The 24,017-nt window shown below is 36.6% G+C and overlaps 2 protein-coding genes across 10 annotated transcripts in view; one reads left to right on the top strand and one right to left on the bottom strand.

Moving 5' to 3' along the window:
• Positions 1-24,017, top strand: part of CRYZL1 (crystallin zeta like 1) — a 165,729-nt gene that overhangs the window by 79,738 nt on the left and 61,974 nt on the right. The window lies entirely within an intron of this gene.
• The window catches only part of ITSN1 (intersectin 1), a 136,962-nt gene that overhangs the window by 73,385 nt on the left and 39,560 nt on the right, over positions 1-24,017 (bottom strand). For 7 of the 9 annotated variants that reach the window (XM_061359050.1, XM_061359052.1, XM_061359051.1 and 4 more), the window contains exons 5-14: positions 18,330-18,490; positions 16,676-16,855; positions 15,952-16,045; positions 13,147-13,247; positions 12,582-12,645; positions 10,450-10,587; positions 9,403-9,518; positions 6,003-6,265; positions 5,048-5,197; positions 4,713-4,853 (exon numbers count right to left, since the gene is read on the bottom strand). In XM_061359050.1, coding sequence (XP_061215034.1) covers positions 4,713-4,853; positions 5,048-5,197; positions 6,003-6,265; positions 9,403-9,518; positions 10,450-10,587; positions 12,582-12,645; positions 13,147-13,247; positions 15,952-16,045; positions 16,676-16,855; positions 18,330-18,490 — 1,408 coding nt within the window. The remainder of the gene's footprint in view (positions 1-4,712; positions 4,854-5,047; positions 5,198-6,002; positions 6,266-9,402; positions 9,519-10,449; positions 10,588-12,581; positions 12,646-13,146; positions 13,248-15,951; positions 16,046-16,675; positions 16,856-18,329; positions 18,491-24,017) is intronic. The other 2 variants (XM_061359058.1, XM_061359059.1) reach the window with 2 other exon arrangements.

The following is a 24,017-nucleotide window of genomic DNA, read 5'->3' as shown; positions in this document are numbered from 1 at the left end:
GTACTACTTCCTACACCTTTCAGAAGCCTTGACCTCCAACTTCAAGTTATCAAAACATATCACAGAAGGTGAAACAGCTTATTTTATAAAAATCGCCTAACAGTTAACATGCCGTCTTTCTGACAAAACAAGGGGTATATTTCAGCAGTTGCAGGCTTTTGAGGAATCAACAATTTCTCATCTGACAATTTCAATTTGTCATGAAGGATTGCAAATGACATAATACAATCCTAGGAATAACTGTCACCTCATCACTTAATACTAGAGTAAGTCCCATGAGAAGTTTTTAGGTTTTGTACAAGAACACAAGGATGGCCATGCTGACACGACTTCGTAGTTGTCCCAATTCCCTTATGGCAACCTTTGACTGGGCTTCTGCAGCGTACAGCTCAAATCTTATGATTATGCGATGACCGCAGACTATTGTAATCTCTTTGTGTTCCAGAAAACATACTTAGATAGCACAGCAGATTCAAGGACTTTATAAATTCACAAAGTATCAAAATTAAGATAAAATAGACATTTGACTATTAGGAGTTATGTGGGTCCCTCGCTGTTCAGCTGCACCACCTATAGCATCAGCAGATCTCTTTCAGCCCTTCAACAGCATCGTGAAGGCCAGATACTCCTATCATGAGACTATTACTACCTACCTAGGAGCAAATGAGAAATAGCAATACATAATGCAACATTTTCCAAATCATCTGCCTGAGGGGACCTGGCTCCTTCCCAACAACCACTGTTATGATGTTCTTAAACTACATGCAAAACATGGTCCTTTGTGTTTACACTACCCCTTCCACTATACCCTCTCACTCAAATGTCTTCATGCCCCATGCCATGGTTCAGTACGAAATATTTAAACAGTATCATCAAAATAGTATAGCACATAGGCATCGTGGAAATTCAGTTTACAAGTTTTGTGGCATTTAGTAAAAATGTGGCGTTTAGTAGACTACAAGTATTGATGGATAAACCTCAAGACAAAGAGGAAAGGAAAACACAAGGATATCAAAACAATACTATTCCAATTCAAGAACCCTTTAGATAAGCCAAACAGCAGAATGGATATCAAAATAAAAAAGGATGTAAAGAAAAATTATCATTCTTCAAGCACAAAAAGTAACATAGGACAGTATTTCAGGGTGGAATGCAATCCTAACCTTAGTTATTTATTTTTAAAGGCCAGTTTAAGTCTAAATTCCAGACTACTCAATACACAGAATACTTTGGAGAGTATTTAAGGATGAGAATATCAAGGGATCATGAGGGTCGAGTTCTGTTTCCTGAAATCACAGACAACCATGCAAATAAGCATCTATTCTAAGAGCATCCACAGCATTTCTATTGCACATCCTTTAGTAGTACTGAAGAAACAGATGATAGAAATTCATGGCATCACTAACACTGAAGCTTCACGCAGCAAGAAATTTCCAAGAATTGAATAATGCCCCACACGGCAGTAGAAGGCAAACAAAGCAATCAAAAAACAGTTCCTGAAAATCTAACGAGGGAAAGTTTTCTTCTGATCCTGCACCCTGAGCAAGAAGCCATATGGGAAACAGAGATACCTTAAGTGTCTGCCACATACCCTGCTTCCAAGCGCTTCAGAGGAAAGCTAAATTACCTGGGAGTCAAGGCGTTCAGCAAGGAGGCAAATAATCCCTGCAGGTAACTAGCAGAAGCCCTGCAGACAGTATGAATGTGATTCAAACATATACAGTTCAGATGTTTGAAAGGCAGAATCCTTCCAAACATCCCTGGAGATGCCACTCTACCAGACACCACAGATTCATTTAACTAGCACAAATTTTCATCATCCAAGGTTGTTACAAGATTTCTTTCACAGTTTTAATCAAAATCCATCCTGAAACTAATTAATAGGTTGAAGAATAATTACTCCTTTGAATTAACTCGCCTTTCTATATCAAGTGTCAGATGTACTAAATTAAAATATTTCCAAGTGAAGACATATCATCCTACAAAGGTAACTAAAAATATTGACTTGTTTATTGTTTAGAGGACCAGAATCTCCTTTTTAAAAAGTCATTTATTAAGTCTTTCCTCCACAAATCAGATTGTAAAAATCATATGATATTTTAGGAACTAATCTTTTTTTAAGGAAAAAACTATCACTGTTTTAGGTTCTCCCCAGGTAAAATCTGCCCTTTTCTACTAAGAAGTGACACTTCTTTCTGGGATCACAGTCATGATAAACCCTTCAAGCAACACTAACTAGAGTATAGTGGTCGACATCAGTGATCAACTGAGAGAAGATAAAACCACAAAGCTACACCTATTGCTGTCAACCTAAAAATAAAAAAAATACAAACCAACAAAAAAATGCCACCAATAAAACACCACCAAACCAAAACACAAAACCAAAGAAAAAAAAGGCAAGTGTGATTTCCATTACAGAAGTGCTCTTACAGTTGTCATGAACAAAGTAATTCAGTGAACAGGCATTAACTAAGCTGCTGGGTACATACCATCTAGTAGCGATTACAGTGACCAGAGATGATTAAAAAAATCACTACAAACGTACTAGTGATTCCAAAACAAGAGTAAAATGTAGATAACTCTGCAAAATTCATTGTACTTTGCCAGATGTTCCAGTAAAATTTCAGAGTGCTGTCAAAATGCTAAAGCCAAAAAAAAAAAGAATAAAAAAGTCATTTCCTTTCAACCATTGTGATTGGGCAGCATAAATTGTGTCGGGAAGGTGGAGGGTCCCTCTGCCCTCCTCAGTTTTTCCCTTCATGGTGATGTAGTTAAAACTGATGCATAAAAGCTGTAGATAAGGAAAAAGCACATCTACTGTCAGCCAAGGATATGATTAAAAATTCAAAACTTGTTAACAAATCTACAAAGCACACTCCTTTGTTTGCACTTTTTAATAACCTATTTAAGCACACCTAATGGTAGATAGAACAGATCTCTTATTAATCATTTCCCAGTAATGTTGATTTCACAGTTTTTTCCTTCCATCTGCACCTTCCATTTATTACACCCAGCTGTGGAAGCTCATTCCAAGTGCTTCATAATAATGATAGTTTCTCACTTTTTTTTTTTAATGATGTCTGTTGTAATGGGACCCTAACTAAACTGTAGCACATTGGTCTTTACTATAACATAAACAGTTTACAGCTTTTTACAGTAACATATCATTTTTTTCCTTCTTAGTTTGTCATATTATGACAAAAGCAAAGAGATCCTTTACCTTTTCTGACTACAGAGGCTAACTGAACAAAAATTACGAAGTCAACAGAAACAGCATATGAAAGTAGGATATGAATTCCATTCAATTTGTTGAAATAGCATTTCTCTATTAATGTCTGTGTAGCTGCTTAGCTTCTTCTGGAGTGAGTTACGGTTCCTCAGCCTATTTCTACGGAAAGCTTTTGGAATAGAGCAGTTAAAGAGAAATTCAGGTGGTTGGTGCTTTTACATAGAGATTGGCTGTGCACATAAGATCAATAGTCTTCAACTTATGCAGGTAAATGAGAAATTTTCCACACATTTTATCAAGCATCAAGTTTTCTTGTCTCTTTGAGCCTGTATGGGTAAGCATAACTTTATTGCCTAAGCACTTGATTCAATGCTGTTTGCCTTCACATTTTCAGTTGCCAGTACAGGAGCATTTCATTAAAGAGAGAAGAGTAGTTCCAAGCCTAACTATGACAGTCGTATATGTCACAAGCATTTATTGTTTGCTACTGTTTGCATCAAGTGGACACAAACACACTCTTTGCAACAACTTGCTTTGAAAAGAAAGATGCCTTGTAAAAGGTGTAATGGTGTATATGAATATACAAAACAGAAATGTTAAGATTTTTTTTTTCATAAATAAATAAGTCAAAAAATACTGCTACATAAAACAAAAAACCTGGAACTTTCAAGTCTGGTCTTGTTCAAATAAACGTACTATATTAATTATGCTTAGAAAGCTGGAATGGAACAGTTGGATTAGTTTTATGATATGGTTTACTCCTAAGTGTGAGATTCACTTTCAGTGGTAGAAAAAACATTGAAAGCTCTTATTACTGACCAATAATTAATTTAAAGTAATATAAAATATTTAATAAAGAAAAATGTCCCCAAATCAAATACTACCACTCACCTAGGAACCTTTACAAATTGCAAAGAATATTCAGTCACTAAAAGCAGACCTCTACACAATTCCATCTTTAATTTGACAGAGAATTTTAGATAGAGAAGTAGGAAAGACAAATGCCAGAATTAAATGAAAAAAAGTAGCTGGTTTAACTGGTAATTTCAATTTTGAAAGTTTATTATTTTATAATTATAAAAAAAAAAAAAGGATCATCAACTAGCCACTTCCCTGAAGCCAATTCTTTCTTTCAGCACATACAGAGCAATCACTGCCAACAAAAATAAAAGTCACAAAATTTCATTCTCCTTATCCCCCCCAAACCCTTTAACATCTTCAGCCAAACAGCTTATTTCCTGCTCCCCTCAACAGGATTCCATGAGTTTGAAGTGATAACCACAGACACACCTTCAAGTGTAAGAAACAATTCCTAGACATGTCTGAAGAACATTCATACAAAAGAATGACAAATTATCTACAACAATTCCTTATGTACAAGAAAAAACAAATCATATATTGTGGCAAGTTTGCTTAGGATCTTGATGCAGTTGAGGATGTCAAAATGCAAAGCTAAGTACAAAATCAGAGAATGTTTTCCCACCTGTAGCTGCTGCTGCAAATGGGTGATTTCAGCAATTCTCAGTTCTCTAGATTTATTTGTACTTTCGATTTCTTGTCTTTGGGTAGACAGCCGACATCTGATATCCTGAAGCTTTCCCTCCAGCTGATTTTTTTTATCATTCTTAAAAAAAACAAAAGAAAGAAAAAAAGAAAAAAAGATATCTCTCTTTTTCTATCAGAATGGTTTTTCAGGCAAGTCAGGATCTAAAAAGTATTTTTATTCCACATTGAAAACTTGAAATTATAGAAAATAAACATGGCCATATCACAGCCAATATTGTGCTTGTGTGTTTTACCTGCAACATGATCACTTACTAGAGCTTCCAGCTCAAATTCTAAGGTCTTTTTCTTTGCCTTCAGAACAACTATATCCTCTTGTTCTTTGTTTCTTTGATTTAGTAGTTCTTGCCGACGATTACGCTCCCACTCAAGTTGCCTCTGCCTCTCAAGTTCCCGTTTTGCAGCCTATACCATTTGGAGAAAGAAGAAAAAAAAAAGAAGTCTATTCTGAGAAACTATTCCAGTCACTCATATTCAGATTCTCATGTGCAATCCAAACATTAATATAAACACACTGCTAAGCTGTGGACTAAAATATGTGCCTCTTTCAGCACAGAAACTGCTCAATTGTATAAATGCTCACTTGAAAGCACTGGTGAAACGGAATTTTGCAGATAGGTGACTAAACAGAATATCACTCTATTTTAATCTCTTTTCCAAGATCCAGTTTTCTGATTTAACAAGTTGTTTCACATTTAGACTGGAAGAACTCTCCAGGACAGCACCAGATCTTTTTCCAGCCTCCAACATTAGACATTCTGAAGCTTTGCAAATAGTCAAATGTGACTGCACTGACTGCGTCACCATTTGACAATATGAGAAAAAAATAACTTTGGAAGTTAACCAGTATGTGTTTCCTTTAACATATTAACTACACTATGAATCATGAATGCCACCAATGCCCGTAAGTTTTTCTTCATTCATTCAAGCATCTTTTTATATCAAGAAAATAATTACTATTTTTAAGTAAGCCAGATGTTAGGAGCACATTGTCTTATATCTAAATATCTCATTCATTCTTTCACATGAAAAATGAAGAAGCAGATAGCTGACTCTTTTTTTACCTCCAAACCCCCACAATTTAAGTTTATTCTTTAAATGTTTGCCGACTAAAAATTACAGCAAAATATTTAGTGTAAACATTACATTTTGTTCTAATCAAGCACAACTGACAGTGACATAACCACCTTCCTTTTATCCAGTTGGTTACCTCTCTTCTTTCTATTTCTTTTCTCCTTTCCTCTTCTCTCTGCCGTTCCAATTCCCGTTGTTTTTCCAGCTGTTTCTCTAGCTCCAGTTGTCTTTTACGTTCTTGCTCCTGCCGTTCACGTTCTTTCCTTTCCTGCTCTGCCCTTTCCAGCTGTGCTAGACGTTCTTGCTCTTTGCGTTGCTGTTCCAAGAGAGCCTGCCTCCGTTTCTCAAGTTCTAGATTGCCACGTTCAAAGTTCTCCCGTTTTTTATCTTCAAATGTAACTTTAATGTGTGGAAACATGGGGCAGAAGAGAATTAAACTCTGCTACTGACTTAAAATAAAATAATCAAAATCTATGTATGCTGAACAGAAGTGAAACAACCTTCCAACAGTAGTAGACAGCTCTAAACTACTGATAATACAGCAATATAGGAAATATTTGGTTTTACCATTAGCATTTATATTGTAGATCTCCTTAAATCCACATTGTTAGGAAACCAAGGTGTGAATTTCAATCCCTATTCCTCAGGCTTCTAGGATTCTCCTCAAGCCCTACAGGTGGGTATAATTTAGATAAACCATTCACTAGCTAGTCCTCTGTGAGGACACAGGATCTGGAGTTCCTGTATACACTTGGTAATAGTAGCAGTTTTGCTACTATTTGCATTTCATAATAGTAGCAGCAACAAGAACTAACACTTAAATTACTATAAGGGGAAGAATTCAGCTGATGATATTATCAAAAAGCCATTATGCAAATGACCAGACTGTATTTAAACTTGATATTCTCCTAAGATTACTCATTACTGTCAGGAAATGGTTTGCTTAAGTTCTTGAGCAGCTGAACTCAGTAAGACTGGATTCCTGCAGATTTGCATGCTTGTCACTTACAGTCCTAAAGGAATGACCTCATTTCCAGCAGGCACTCCCTGACATTCTGCAATATCAGGAGTTGTCCCTTCCTTGCTCCACATTCCTACGTCCATCCCTTACAGTTCCTCCAAATTATTCTTTCCGCTTCACCTTCTGTCTCTTTTCATAATCTGTATGTCCCATTCCCATACCCCATATCCTGTATTTTTCTTCCTGCATGCTCAAGATGTACGTTTTTGGCAGGGAAGAGATAGCACAGATTTACCTCAAAGTGTGAATGCACTATTTGACACATTGACTCAACATCTTTTGAACCAGCTGAACTCTTGTCTTTATTCAAGTTGGGTCCCCTTTCCTATTGCCAATTGCCAATTTTCATAAAACTTGAAAAAAATCTAACCACTTTGATATCTGTCAAGTCTGTTTAAAATTAGTTTTGCAGTTCAAAGAATATTAAGATACAAACTGATAGAGAATGTGATTATAACTCTCACTGATTTAGGAGACCAAGTAGAAAAGAGAAAAAAGAAGAAAAAAAAAAAGAAAATTTATTTCAAGAAAACCAGTTAAAAGGAATAGGTAGAAAGACAAAACACTTACAAATAGCATGGACAATAAGATACCATGCTCAGGGCTCAGAAAAAGCAGATTCTAAGATGACAGTCCAACAAGCTAGTACAGCTATTCAGGAAAATCAAGGTAGTTACAAAATAAAGCAAAAACAAAGCATATCCAAAGTACGAAAATAGAAGTGAAAAACTTCTATCAACTTAAATACATAGCTATTGGCTTGTGTTATTATACTTAAGAGAAAACTTCTGAAAGGTTGCAAAATCCACAATAAAAATTCTTTCAACTATCTCAAAATAAGAAAAAAAACCCCACAATACCTAGCCAGATTTAGCAAAGCCAATGAAAAGCAAGATAACATACACTATTATCTTTACAATGGAAAATCTTCACATCAAATACAGTAAAAGGCTTATACACTCTAGCCCCTCTTTAACTGAAAGCAGAAATGGCTTTAAACCAAAAATAAAACAAAAAAATGAAGAATAACAGGTTGCCAAACCCAGACAATTCCAATCCATAGTTCAAATACAAAATTCATGAACTACGAGCTGTGCAATCCATCTTTTAATCAACATCAGTGCTATAAAACTACAAGATGACAAGTGCAACATCAGTGTTTAAGAAAAGAGAGTATAAAGATCCTGAAGGGTACAAACAAGTACCTGGGCAAAGTAGCAGAGGCTACAATAGACAGAGTTAGTATACATGACTAAACACGATACCATGAAAGAATCACTGCAGGAAAGTGCTGCTTCTCAAATCTAATAGACTCAATTGTATTCAGAGCAGCCCTGCAGAGAAGGATTTGGTGATGTTGGTCGATGAGAAAATGAACATGAACCAGCTTCAGTGTGCGCTCCCAGCCCAGAAAGCCAACCGTATCCTGGGCTGCATCAAAAGGAGTGTGACCAGGAGGTTGAAGGAGATTATCCTACCCATCTACTCTGCTCTTGTGAGACATCACTTGGAGTACTGTGTGCAGTTCTGGTGTCCTCAACATAAAAAGGACATGGAACTGTTGGAACAAGTCCAGAGGAGGGCCACGAGAATGATCAGGGGGCTGGAGCACCTCCCATATGAAGAGAGGCTGAGAAAGTTGGGGCTGTTCAGCCTGGAGAAGAGAAGGCTGCGTGGAGACCTCATAGCAGCCTTCCAGTATCTGAAGGGGGCCTATAGGGATGCTGGGGAGGGACTCTTCATCAGAGACTGTCGTGATAGGACAAGGGGTAATGGATTCAAACTTAAACAGGGGAAGTTTAGATTGGATATAAGGAGGAAGTTCTTTACTGTGAGGGTGATGAGGCACTGGAATGGGCTGCCCAAGAAAGCTGTGAATGCTCCATCCCTGATAGTGTTCAAGGGCGGGGGTTGGACAGAGCCTTGGATGACATGATTTAGTGCGAGGTGTCCCTGTCCATGGCAGGGGGTTGGAACTAGATGACCTTAAGGTCCTCTCCAACCCTAACTATTCTATGATTCTAAGTCCCTTTTTTTCCTCCTTTACTGCCTTTTTCCTTTTTTTCCTTTTTTTTTATTTTCCCCAAAAGCAGAGCTGCTAAGGCTTGTATCAAAAAACATATTATTACACAGACTTCAACGAAACAGGCCTCTGTAGGCATACTGTGATCTTAAGAGTCCATAAGGCAAACTACATTCCACTTAAGTCAGAATGTGGAGTTAGTAAAAAGTTTTCATTGTACAACTGTAGGAGGACTGCAAAGTGCTGCCTCTGTTGAGAGTGCATAAAATGAGCAACCCAAGTCATATCTCAATTGTCACTAACACAAAGTATCATGCAATAGTAAGGAATTAGCTGGACCAAGCAATGTCTTGGTTATGCCTCTGACATGTCACAAACTGATCTCAAAAGAAAACTTTTCTTAATAAGCCTTTTTAACTCCACAGCATATAACCTAATGATAGAATCTCTCTGATCAGAACACACAATATATCTCTGGTTTTGCTTGCTCACCAGGTAATTTCTTTTCCAGTTGCTGCTGTTCGTCTTCTAATGCTGGTTCTTCTGGTAACCTTTGGTCTGCAGACACTGAACTTCCAGCAGATATGCCACTACCAGAGCGTACTCTTCTGTCAATAAAGTGATAATTCTAAGTTGTTTAAAAGAACCTATGCCTGCCAAATTTATTTATGATTTAATGATGAAATTGTAAATTAAATGCCATGATGAAACGTTTACTGATATTTAATGTTCCCTCAGTGTTGCCTAGAGGATTTTACTCAGCCATTGCCATCAAGATAACAGTACCCACCAGAGTCTCAACAGTAGACACCAGTGACCTGAAAAAAGCAGTTCAAAGTTCACAGAGCCATGCAGCTTGCAGATGTGTTCAACCCTGTCCCCAACATCTCTTACTTGTGACCAGTCTGAAGCTGGGGAAATGCCTATCTCAACTACAGGAAAAGTTGCAAAGACAGAGGAAGAGCTCAAGACAGTCAAGCTAAAAACAAGATCCCACATGGAATAAACAACAAAATTGTAATCTTCAAGAGGATACTCAAAGAATATGAAGCTACCATTTTATGCAAACATCTTTTCATTGCTGTCACTGTCTTCCCAGCCATTTCTCCACAAAAAAAGTGAAATAGAAAAACAGAAGTAACGACTATTCATACACAACTGTGTCAAAAAACATCTAATTTGCTATAGTGCAAATCCCTATCATGTTTTGAATTCCAATACATACTATTTGCTCTAAAGAAATATAGGCTTGAAATTTAAATGTATATGGCTAGACTAAGTTTTGGAAGGTATGCTAGCATAAAACATTGACCAAAACTGTATTCTTATAAGGAATTCTTGCTACTTCCAGCATCCAGTAACTGTACAAAACCAAAAAGCTAGACAAGCATTTTCCATCGAGGCAGCACTCTGTGCCATAGATGCAGTACAAAAAGGAGAGGGATTACTTTTCAATTTCTTCTACTTCATAGTCAGAGGACAGCTTTCCCAAATGAAATAAACATTTAGGAGTGAGATTCCAGAATTATAACCCATTACCTAAAAGAAGGTGGAATATACTCTGGAGGCAGTACAGGTGGCAGTGGCTGACCAGACATAGCCACGTCAATTAAGTGCATAGCCAGAATAAACTCTTCAGCTGTAAGTTTTCCATCTTGATCAATATCAGAAAGATTCCTTTTTAAAGGGAAGGAACAAAGTAAGTAAACTCTTAAATATTAAAAAGCACTGTTAAAAAGCATAGTATTCAGTTCGAAATTAATTCAGTTTTTCACTTTTTTTTCCACACTACTTTGTTTCTTCAAAACAAAAACCAAAACCCAAATGCTTCACTATTTCCCACGTATCTCACACATCTGCCTGGAAACTATAGCCATGACTTCTACTTTGCTTGCTCTTTGCCTGTACTAGATACTATGTAAGTAACATTAATCAGTGGAGTTTTCTTGAACACTTTCTGAACATCTACTACACAGTATCATTTAGAAAAGAATCAGCGCAGATGTTTGGTAGAACTTTTTGGTTTGGAATCCTTCTTCCCTGGAGGCTCCTATTTCACATTCCAGAGCACACATCTGCATTAAAATCAAAGCCATTAACATTCTAGCCCTGACAAGCACAAAAACGTTTTGGCATTATACACTTATTAAAAAATTATGGAGTAACATCTCTGGATGACCTAAACCCAGTGCTCAGTCAGATGCACAAAATGCTTTTACTCATGGTAAGGTGGCATTAGATAAAATTTAACAGCCTAAACATCAGCTTTGTTTTGTTAGTGTGCAGAAAAATGTCTGATGATACTGTGAAAAACCACAGATAAGCAACTGATACATTCTTTTGATGTCTGGAGGTACAGGAATGTTTTACAGGATTTAAATTTGGAAGACAATTACAGGCTCATTTGACCCATGTTTGTGTTAATGAACTCCTCAGGCTGGGGCATAAGTACAAGTCACTAGAATGAAAATCTAGCAGGCAGATATAATTGACCAGATGTCCTAACAGTCTAGATCCACATCTTTGTACCAGGAATATGAGAACAGCTGCTACAAGAGTAGCTGACAGGCTGGATACTGTACTTCACTTTGTGTGTCTATGAATCAGTGAATCCAAACCCAATGCAGACTGGCAAATCTTGCGCCAGAGAACAGCCACAGGGGTTCCACTACCAGAGAGCAAGTATCAGAAAAAGGAGCTACAAAAGCTGTAGTATCAATTCCTTATCTCAGTAGACTTGGCAATTTTAAATGTCAAAAGAGAGTTATGTTTAGAATTCCTGCACTACACTGACATCATTCCCCTGCCCACACAGCCTGCTTGAACACTGGCAATAAGCACAGTATTTTTTGGTTAATCATCTGCTGGATGATTGAGTTGATATTTTTTTCCTTACAGTAGCTTTGTTAGGAAACAGAAGGAGAGAGTGCATTTTAAGATGTAACACAAACATCTGTGCTTAACAAAGAAAGCAAGTGCAAATCAATTGCCACATTAAACTGACAACACAGTTGAAACCCTTAAGCAGAAGTCAGAAGGGTTGCTGAGTTGACAATGGTTTTCAAGCAATGGCATGAAAAGTATGGCAGTTAATCAGACGTAAAGTTCCATGTAACAATAAGGACATACTAAACTTCAGCAAACAAGAAGCTGAAAGGAAAACAAGAAGCTGAGACAAATCCTTTTAAAATCCATTATTTTAAGTGTATGTAACTTGAGCCCCATGGAAAAATGCAGAGAAGTCACCCCAAAAAAGCAGGGTTCTGGATTAATCTTCCTTTTGTACTACCTGCACAAATGTGTAAGTTTCACTGGTGCTGTATCACATACGGCCAGGGATGTGGAAGACATAGGAGGCTCGACATTTGGTCTGCCTAAAAACCTCGTAACTGAAACCTAACTTAGAAAACACCTATGTGCATAGTGTGAAAAATATTATTTTTAAATTTTGTTAAGTAATATTAATATAAGCATATCAGTGCAGGTTTTGTTCAATAAAGTGTCATTTAACCTACATAAAGTTACACTTTATGCACTACATGAAGTTATACATTAACAATGCAACATGTAATGATTTGTCAGTAGAGGAAGACTGAAAAGGGAGAAAAAGCCCACAGTATTCAGTATAGAGGTTCAAGTACTGTTTCCAGTTTGGAAATTGATAGATTTACCATATTGTAGCCAGCTGAGCCTGTGGTAAACTTGACTGCATAAGAATAGTTCTTGCTTGTGGACCTAACAAAGCAAAACAAAGATTAACAAACACATAAGCAACTTTCTCCTTTTCTTGCATTACCAAGTAGCTAATGCAGGTTAAATAAAAATAAATAATAATAAAAAAAGGCAAGCTATGAAAGTCAAAGGAGGCAGTAGAACTAAGCCATTGTATCATTCCAGTTTGTTTCTGAAACTCCGTAGGCACCCTCACCAGTGGATGAGCTGAAACTGGAAATGGCTGCGCAAATTTTCACATAACCCACTGTACCCTTTCCAAGAATTGCTTCCCAGCGCCAACTTACTTTGCAGAAAATAAAGGAAAGAAAGTGATAAAATTATCCGAGCTAGAATGAATATTTGTTTCTAAATAAGATCATTAAGCAGCTGGGAGAGTCAAACAGAAAAATGCCGATGGCAACAACAGAGAGAGTCTTTTACTAGGGGAACAGCGTTTTAAATGCTACTATAATTGGCTTTTTACAGATTGAAAAAAGGAAACAACAGAAACTGCTTCAATACCTGTTAAGTGTCCACTCATTGTTTTATCATGGCTATTGAACAGCTGTCTGTACTTCAATCTTGATGACTGAGGTACAGCCCACTCTGCCACAGGAGGCACACTAGAATTAGAAAACGGATAAGAAGGGGCAGGGGGGAGACGATTTTAAATGTAATCACATGAAGCTAACAAGTACAACAACATGACATGCTGCACAGAGATCAAGTTTTATGCTCAATATGGTTCTTTTCACAAATATTTCCTTCTACTCCTGAAACCACAACAGGTTTGTTTTCTTGTTTGAAAACATTTGTCATAATTCAGCATCTTAGATTTTTTTTGTAAAGCTGAACGACAGGCCTAAGAGTTTTGCTTTTTTCTTTACTAGCAGAGAATTAAGTAACCTAAACAGTTCACAGTGAAAAGCCTTTACATAAACATACAATAGGAAACACCTGACAACAGTCAGCAGAAAGTAATGCCTCATTTTACCCTGTCTTTAACTGGTTGTGTTAGCTAAATAATTCATAAACTGATTAAGAAAAACAAACATAAAACATACTGAAAACATTTTAAAAGTGTGAAAAAGCTAAATTTGAAAGCAATCAATGTTCTTGTAATGAAGCTCAAATGACAAAAATAACATTCCCAGTTCTAATTCATTCACATAATAGGTTGTGTTGAGTGCTGTTATTTGTAGCTATGATTTCCCATGTTTGAAGGCTGATGAGTCTTCATACTGAAAAACAATGATCACAGTTTTTCTGTCTTTAGACACATTTAAACTTTGTCCTTTTTTGTTAAGGCTGAAAAAAGACACACACACACACACACAGAAAAAAAGCAGCCAGATTAAATAAGCATTTGTAACAGCACCAAATTACAGGTAAAAAAAAAAAGAACCAAGCCCAGCAAATCCCTTTTCCCTGTTCCACTGAGCAGATAGCACGGTGAGATCTTTCAAGATTGAGCTAAGAAGGATTATGTGAACACTCTCACTCTACTAATTGACTTCATATCCTATTTTCACATGACAACACCTGAAACAGCTAATACCTCTATTTCTCTTTTCTATTTCCAAACTATTGTGCTGAAATAATCCTCTATCTTAGGAACAAAGCAAAACCAAGCTGCATCTGAAATAATGAAAACAAGGATCGAAACTTAAAAAAAAAAGCTGACTACTTAAGTTTTATCCATGTCAATTCCTCCCTCACAAGTTTTGCCAGATTTGGAGTTGTCACACATTAAGTCTACTTTAGTCTTTACCTGTATTTGTACCTTGATCTGTGAGGTAAGGTTACTACACATTAAGTAATGAAACTCTCCTTCATAGATACTCAAATGGTGGTTTTGGAGGAAAAAATGTTGGAGGACAAACCAGTTGACTCCTGTATGCCAAACACCATGCATGCCAAGAGTTCACTACTGGCGACTCAGCAGACAGAATTATGAAAGCAACGCAAATGAAATTTTGAATTTCACCCTTCTCAAAACCCCAAATAATTCTCAGTTATGAAAAAAAACAACCCCAAACAAACAAACAAAAAAATCACCCTTCAACTTTACATTTCAATTTAATGGGCTTAGCTCTTCTTCCTCCCTTTCCATAAACTCTGTAGATCAATTACCTTGCTATCTGTTTTCTCCAAAATAAAACTTGAAGACAGACACCAGTTCATAATTCAGCATTAGCAGCAGTCTGGGAAGGAATTGCTGGCAGACGTTTCAGAGTTACTGAAGTAACAGTGTGGAGCTGAGGAAGCTCCAGTCTCAGCCCAGAGTTAGAGAACCATGCAATTTCACCTCAGAAAAGAAATCATCTCACCTGAGGTTCAGGCCTCTGTTGGCAGTAAAAGTGACCAGTAAGAGTCAGATATACTTAACCCCAAAACTATAACAGCCTTCTTATGGAATATCTAGAAGCCATCTCAGATGAAGTTTCTTGAACTCCATTCATTATAAATACTAGAGTGTTGTTACGACAAAGCAGATAACTTCTTATATCTCTGAAAATTATATCAGAGCATCACTATGTTCCTAATACTACTAGGTTTCAAACAGAAAAAGAATTGTTGGTCTTGAAACATTTTTAATCCTATTTGACAATAGTCAGAAGTGTCCTTATCTAACTAGGGCACAAGAAAATTTGGGAAAATAAAAAAATAAAAAAAAATATTAAATAACAACCCAAGCCATTTTCTCCTTAAAAAAAATATAAAAAATCTGTAGTACAGACCTGTAATAAAGTTTGATTTATAATGACTTCGGGAAATTACTCCCTTACCCCCTCTAAGGAAGTTTGATTTTGTTAGATACATTTCATTTTGCCTAACCATACCTTTTCTTAGGCCTCGAAATAATCTAAAAGCCTTTTAGGTGATTTTTCATGCAGAAACATTCATGTGAAGTGCACTAAAAAGATGAGAACTACTAAATATTTTGCTTTAAAAAATTAACCTACAGTTGCTAATTTTAAAGAGTATTGCTTGTTATGTTTTCTTACTAACAGGAGAAGGGCCTATGTAGTATTACACAATGCAGATTATGTTTACAGAAGCAAATGCTTTTCCAAAAATTAAGTTTCCAAGAGTTTGTAAATAGTGTCAACACATACTGTAATAGTTAATTATTATATTTCGATGATTCATTACCCATGGAGCATTACTTGTAAAACCACAGCATACTATGAAATCCTGAAGTATCTCAGCAGGAATTGATTTCTGCAAGTAAATATTATTTCAGAAAACAACTTTGTGAAAGAGAAGTCATTTTTCTAACTCTGAGGAACCAGATACACACACGCTCCTTCCTTATCAACTTACCTAGCCACATCAAATGATTGTGCCTTTTGCAGTTTTGCATTTAGCTGTGATCCTGGACCAGATCTAGTAAAGGAAGTACTCTTTGGCAATGTGGCTGTAAATAACAGAATACATATATTATATTATCATTTTAAAATGTAGAATTTCAGTGTTGTTCAGTTAGTTTCTAAGATCAGATACAAGCATTATGATCCTTTTGATGGTACCACTTTCAAAAATACTAAGATAAACTAATAATGTCTAACAAAATAGGTGAAAACACACTTCCCTCATGTTTTTACTTTCACAGTTTACGCAAACTGTCGATATCAAATTAGATTGTGATTAATCTAATTAGATTCTGTTAGAAGTTATATGTAGTCCAGTATTTTAAAGTAATCCCAACAAACAGCAGTATTTCAATGGTTATAAATAGATAGTAGAGTACCATTTTCCATTTTGCTGGCAAGCTAGATTTATCACACCGCTCTTGTAACAGGGTTAATATTTCGCTCAACATGACCGACTGTTACAGTATGGTATGTCCATGTTTCTTCTTTTAACTTTCATACAAGTTTGCTAACCAATTACATTGGGCTAAACCAAAGTACAGTCTTTACCCAAAGTCACTCTTTAAAGTAAGCTAGAATGGCTAATTCCATGTCTACTGTTCTCTGGACGCAAAGAAAATGGCAAAACAAATTGTTAATAGCAAGAGAGTAAACAAAGTCTCAGTGTAGCATACCAGGATGAGCAAAAGCAGGCAGAGGCTGTATAACAGCAGGAGCTCCATTAGCCAGGGGAGGTACTGCTGCTGCAGGAACAGAAGATACTAATGGTGGAGACATTCCTACTACTGGAATAGATGCCATTGGCACTGGGGCAACTGATGTAAGAGATGGCATGCTGGCAATGCCCCCAATACCTAAGGGCAAGAGAAGGAGATATTTTTTTCTAATCTCAAGACTCCTAATATGATACAACAATTTAACTGTAGCTTGCAACCCAGCAGTAAAAGCAGAATTAAAGAGCAAATTGAAATGGAAACTTTCACACAACCCTTGAAAGACCTCTTACAGTTCACTGCACCATTAGCATGGCAGGGGAACATAAAACAATGCAGAGGGAATAACATAGCTCTTTCTAATGTATGCATATAAGACCACATTGGATACAACACTAACCAAAAAAGTCTATTAGCATTTGCTGAAAAAAAGAATTGTTTGCCTCGAACTAAATGAAGAGCAGCACTGTCAACTTCCAGTGAGTAATGAACCCAAAGCCTACATTTAGCCACGGCTGAAAAGAACAATATTCAGGATAACTGCTTGCAGCCTATTGTCAAGATGAAACAGTGCAAAGCTAATAGGGTAAAGCACAGTCATGAAGTATTTTAGGAGTATGCACAGTTGCATGGATAACAGGAAGCATGAGTTCCAGTCATGCCAATAGGAAGAAAAAGGGTGTGTGCAAACAGCTGAGATCAAGTCTACAGTGACTGAGAATTAAAATCACACGTTTTGCTGGTTTCCTTGTTTGATTTTATTATGCCTTTTTTCACTTAAGACAGTATTTGATCTCTTCAATTTCACTGATTTCTTACAGTCAGAAATAGAACTGTTTGTAAAACCTGTGGAAGCAACAACCGATCAAACAACATGGTTGCACACAGTTTATCAAATGCACTGTTCTTTTTTCTTAAGGACAATAGTGATTCTCAGGCCCCAACCAAACCGAGTCACAGTGACAACTAAAACAGAAAGGTAAAGAACCGCTCCCTACAAAATACAGCAAAACATCAAGGTGTCAAACATGAGATTCAGCTTAATTTAGTTACTTTCCTCTCATCATCCCATTTTCCCTACTTTTTACCTTGAAATGATGGCAACTTTGGCAGTACTTAACTATGAGAACTGAATCGGCAGCTGTTCTAGCTAATCACAGTGCAGTGATGTTTCTAAAATAACAGCAGAGGGATGCATTACTACCATGACTTGTAAAAAGTCAAAAAAACATAGCTAATCTTGCCAAAGCTGGAGATTCCTTGATGATAGCAGTTCAAACAAAAACTCCATCACTTTGGAATGTATTAGCCCTCGTATCAGATCCATCTTTTTTGCCCAGAAACACTTTTGCTTAGAACACACAGGAAGCACTGTAAGGAGACCTGAAGCAAACAGGACCTCAGCTTATGCTATTCAGCATGGTTGGGTGATAAAAATTCATTGAGATGGGTGTTCTTGAGCACACACAGGCATGTGGCAGCATTTGGCTTTGAATTCACATACTTTTAGAAGTATTTTTTCCTAGAAGTTTCTCTTAGAGACTGCAAAGCAACAATCAAATTCAACTTAGGCTGCTACAATACAAGCTGACGAGGAGGAAAACAAAGACCTTACCAAATCCTGGGGCACTAGGCAGAGCAACAGGTGGCTGCTTCATGACAGGAGGCAGTGCAGATGGGAGTTGATAACCTTGTAGTTTTAATTTGATAAGTTTCATAGCTATTGAAAACTCCAACTGATCCATCCTCCCATCATTGTTCATGTCAGCTAGAGCCCTACAAAATACATGATTTTCACACTTAGATGCTTAAATAATGAACTTCAGGAACTGACCTAAGGCCATGCACACAAAGACGTGTACATTTAAGACTAATTAATTTCCCTTAAAAATATTTATGCCAGGCTAAAAGTGATCATAAAACAGGACACTGTTTAAACCGAGAGCTTCTTTGCATGATTAATAAATATTGTTTAATTCACTTTTCGATTCTTAGAAGAATTACAGTGGAGCATGTAAAGAAGAAGGTTTAATGTAGTTCTACGAAAACCTTGCAAAAATGACACAAATGAAAATACGTGGTACTGCAAACAGCACCACAGAGAATCAAATTATTTAGTCTGCAAATCTGCTCTTTAGTTGTACTTAAAATGAAACATTCTTTAATTCTGTGCACTTTACTAAACACTTGCTACATCAGCAAGTGTACAAATGTTTTCAGTTAAACAATAGTACTCAAGATAAAGCACTGCGCCTAGACCTTGAATAGGCTTTCATGCAAAGTAGTCCGACTTAAAACAGTCTTCTTTTTGTTTCTTCATTTGATGGTTAAGAAAACCATGCTCAGCAGGGAATAGGGCTAGGCAGTTGGCGGGAGAGAAGCAGGAAGAAGAATGTTAGTTGCTGCAATTGCAAATCAAAAAAACCGAGCAAATGCACATTAATAACGGGATTATTTATAAACTTAGTTTTAAACATTATGCTTATTTTTTTGCATTCATTTGGAGAATTAAGTGCACATTGCAGTATTGGAATAATACATATTTGAAAGTTTATGAGTACATTTACATGGCATGAACACGACAATGTAAAGGACCCTCGCAGACTAGTTAAACTAGAGCTTTATGCCTGATCAAATCCCTGTCAAGGAAAGCTTTCATGCAAGTATGTGAAAAGTTATCAAAAAAGTACTGCAATAAATTGACAGCTATTTATAATTGAAACTTCAATAAGTAGACAGCCAGGTAAATGCAATGGTAAAGCATTCACAAAAATGAAATCCCTCCCCCCCTCAGCCAAAAACCACCCAGGAAAAGTCAACTAAGTGGCAGATCCCAGCAGCGGTTGCCCCAGGCCAACCATACATCTTAAAGAATTTCCCCTGGTTTAGATCACCAGTAGCATTTCCCCAAAAATGGAGACACTCCAACCCTTCCCAATACTTTTAAGAATGCATTTTCAGCAGTGTCAACTGTCTTAATCCACTAATTTTGATGTCACAAGACTAAATAATACTACTGACAACCTGGCAACAGTATCTAAAGAAAGAGAAAGTCTGGTGAAAGAAACTGTAGACTCTGAGGCATACAGTTAGAAAGAAAAGTATACACTGCACCACTCCCTGAAAGATGATGAATTACTACATATATTTCATTGAAGAACAAGTTTTGGATGTGAGAATTTCTACATGTTATTTCCTGAAGCTTCCTATCACAGAGAAGTTTAACTTAGACAAAAAAAATCTGTCTGCTCTTTTATAACTTTAAACCTTCTTCTTATTCCACTACCACCAAGCCTTTGGGAGCCTAAATTTAGTCTAAACTGGGACTATCCTGGGACCCACACAGCACAATGCAATTCAGATTCAAGTTTCAGTCACGATCACCTAGTATGCTGTTCATCTGACAAATAATAAAAATGATCCTACTGTAGCAGCCAGACTTGATATATGGTATTTCAACCAGCAGAAGGAAGAAGGAAGGCCAGCATGGCAGACCTGGACCAAGAGAAGCATCAATTTGGAATGCACATCTCCTCTTCTTTGCAGGACACCAATGCTCTAAAGTCTCAGCTTTTGACTACTCTTCCATGAACAGCAAGAGACACACCAATGCTTCCTGATGTACTGGCAGGCTAAGTTAAAGTAGAAGATGCAATAGTTTTGTCTTCACACAACTTGCAGAAAGAAGTGGGAAAACCCTACTGAAAGCAGAAAAGCCTTCCTCTTATGAGTATTAGCAAGAAGGATAGACTGTAATAGCTGTTAACGATTAATGTATGTTATAAAATGAGAGTATAGTTACTTCTAGAAAATAGCTAAGAACACAAAGTAGGTTTCTCACATTTTGTTACTGAGGTTATCCGTATTTGGTTAAGTCTGAAGTACAATGGCTTTCTCTGGACATAAAAATACTAAGAGTTTATTAGCTCCCATCTTATTCTTCTGTCCAGTGGGGGGTACGTACCACAAGCCACTACAAATAAACTTGCAAAAAGATTGCATGTATGCAGTATGTAGTGCTTTTCCTCCTATACAATGAAATGGGTATAAACCTCAAAAATACATGTATTATCTCTCTAAAATTTTCTCTACAACTGATTTGTTTGTATCAACTCAAAATTCCTGTAAAAAGTCCAAATTAATTTTTACGGATTTCATACCTTGACTATGACAATTAAGACTATCCACTCTGCTTATTTTTCAGTTGCAGGATGGAAGTGTTCCAAAACATGCTGTAGAGTTTTTGCTGCCCAAAATCACATCTTAGGCTTTATAAGGAATAGTATTACTCAGTACATTTTCATTTTCTTCTTCATACACATTTTACTTTTTACAATCAAAACAGTTCATGTAATATCTATTAGTCACCACCTATTAACAGCAACGTTAGAAGCCTAACTTAGGAAAAAACATGCTGCAGGTCTTACAAACCCAAAACATTCAAGAAGCAAAAGGTATTTGGAATGTTAGAATGTCAGAAACTTAATGGCTAAATGTATACTTTGAAGCACTGTCATTTGTGGGGTTTGCACTAGAAACTGAACTGATACACTGAACGAATACTGAGGGTGAGAAAGCCTCATTAGAAAATTAAGACTCTGAAGAACACTGAAACCCTGAAGTAGATAACTCAATAACTGATGCTTACAAACAGACAGCACACCTTTTTGAAGGCAACCAAAGAAAATTAGAAAATATTCAACAAGTAAAATGTGTGGTGTTTTTAACGAAAGTTCAGTTCAGTATTTGCTTATCCATTCTTCTGTCAAATGCCCAGTGGAAATGGGGAGTGAAAAACAGCCTTGTATGTCTAGAAAGTTGAGGATGTGCATAGGAACAAAGCTAGAGAAATTGATCCTGATAAACCTGTTCTAGCAGATTTTGGACTGCACTCAAAGAAGTCAGTGGTCTTCCCAAAGACAGCTTATTCCTCAACATACAGAGAAGTCAGTAAGCTCCATAGTGACCAACTGGCACCAGCAGCTCAAATAAATAGTCACAAAGTTCCCTACATCTTTGCTTTTAAGCAAAGCAATTACACAAGTTGTATTTATGATAGTCTTATTTGTTCAACCTAACAGGCTTCTACACCTACAAATATTCTGACTTATAAAATTTAAGCCTTTCCATTACTAAAGCACAGGAAGAGTCCCTCAATAATGGCCATGAAAATACAGTAAGAGTAAATAGCATAATGTAGGCAACCTTGATACTCCAGGCACTGTTTACAGAGTGTACTGCTAGAATACTGTCTTTGCATTCTACATAAGAAAATATTAATTGTCCAGTAATAAGAAACTTTGATGCGCACCAGTCTCTCTGCTTTAATGGAAATCCTATTCACATACTCATCAGTAGCTTTTAATTTTATGTCTGACCACCTGTTCAACTCATTTACTCTACATCAATGGCTTTGTTATTTAAATTAACAGCACAAATCTGTAAGAAAAATTATGTACAACTACAGAATTTATACACATTCTTACAGCATGCTAACAAAAATCAGCTTGTCTTACAAAATCTTTAGTGCAAGAATAAGCCAAATTTTAATTTCTAATTACTGAGCCTAGTATCATGCTGTCAGATTGCAGTGCTATTTGTGAATAAACTTCACCTTAAATGCAGTGAGTGGCTGACAGTACACACTACCCGCTCTGCTTCTAATGAAATTTGGAAGAATGTAATGTCCTTAAATTTGTTTCATTTAAGGTCTGGCCGGAACCAGTGCAGGGCAGTAAGCAGATTAAACCTTGACTAAATATTTATCATATTTTATACAACAGGCTTGCCATTATAACAGGGGTTTTCTAATTAGAATAGCTGCAGTGGGCTTCATCACAACGCTAAGTTTCAGGTGCTGACAAAACTGTTCCTCTGCAGATCTTTTCCTCTTCATCTCCTCTTTTCCACAGGATGCATTCTGCATTTACGAAGCACAGAAACTGATCATGTACAGGGTTTTTTTTTCCATCAGATATGATTATGACCAGCCTATAAAATGTCTACCTCTATGGAAACAGCACAGTGTTAAAACAAGGAAATCTCCCTGCAGTTCAAAAAAATCTGGATTTATTCAGCTTTACATTCCCATAATAGATTATACAATCACATGTCTGCATTATAAAATGCAGACATAATTAGTGAGGAGAAATCATGTCTTTAGCATCAGTCATTTAATCAATACATGTGTAGTAAGACTTACAACTCATATAACCTCATATAACCTTACACTTCACATAAGTGTGAGAGTACAACCTTTTACTCCCACACTTGGACACAAATTTAAGAAGGTTTAAGAAGCATATGTCAGAAATCAGTAAGTCAACCAATGGCTTAAATCTGTCCTGGAAAAATAAGTTAACTCTAAATGCACGAAAAACAGATGGCATTGATTATTTTAGTTCTCATTTAATTCCAGAGAAACAGGCTACATAGAAGTTGCTTTTTGAGGCCACCATTCATAACAGCTTTAGAAGAAAGCCAGATTATTGCTTACTTAAAAACAGTTGTCTTCTGAGCCACTGCAGTCTCAATTTAAAGCCTACTTAGAGCCTTCTTAATAGATTACCAGCTTGGCAGACTCCAAAGCTTGTAAAAGGTAGAACAGTAAGTATGTTGTCATGACAGAGCTTAATAATTCCAGTAATTTGCTCTACTGAGGTCCTGAAGACTTTGTTTAAATGAATGATGAATAGAAGGGACACAGGAATTCTCAGTGCTGAAAATCATGGAGGTGCTATTTTTAAGGAACATGAATTCTGGGGAAGCTTTGATTAATAGCAGAAAGAAATTACAAGATATACTCCTTAGCTTATCATCTTCTAAACAATTACACCAACTGCATAATATTCTCAAAGCAGCTCTTGAGGCAGAAGACACTTAACTGGTACTTCAGCTGCCTAGCTAACACTTCCTGAAGTTCCAGTGAAAATTTTTTCATGATACAAAAAAGGTAATTCAATTTTAATTCAAATTAGACAGTCAAAATCCTTATATTGCTCATGCCAATAAAACATTCTCACCCGTGAAATAATACATTTGGAAACTCAGATACGAGTTTTGCTTTTACTGCAAAGAGCTCTGAAAGCAGTATGGCAAATCACTCATTGGGCCAATCCTTTCCCAGTTGCGTTTTTCTGTACAAGAACTTTTATAGCCAACAAAACAGATGAAACTTTGTAGTAACATAAGCTTGTCTACATACAGCTGTAGGTAATCCTTCGTGAAACAAATGCTGGGCCCTTAGGTGGCAGGCAGATTAATGCTAGAAACTGTATTCACAATAAGTCATGAAGAATAGTAA

The sequence above is a fragment of the Neopsephotus bourkii genome, unplaced genomic scaffold (assembly GCF_033783945.1).
Source record: "Neopsephotus bourkii isolate Nb327-2 ecotype Australia unplaced genomic scaffold, CSIRO-AGI_Nbou_v1 NB_962, whole genome shotgun sequence".
In the NCBI taxonomy this organism is placed as follows: Eukaryota; Metazoa; Chordata; class Aves; order Psittaciformes; family Psittacidae; genus Neopsephotus; species Neopsephotus bourkii.
This window is presented reverse-complemented; position numbering and strand designations above follow the sequence as displayed.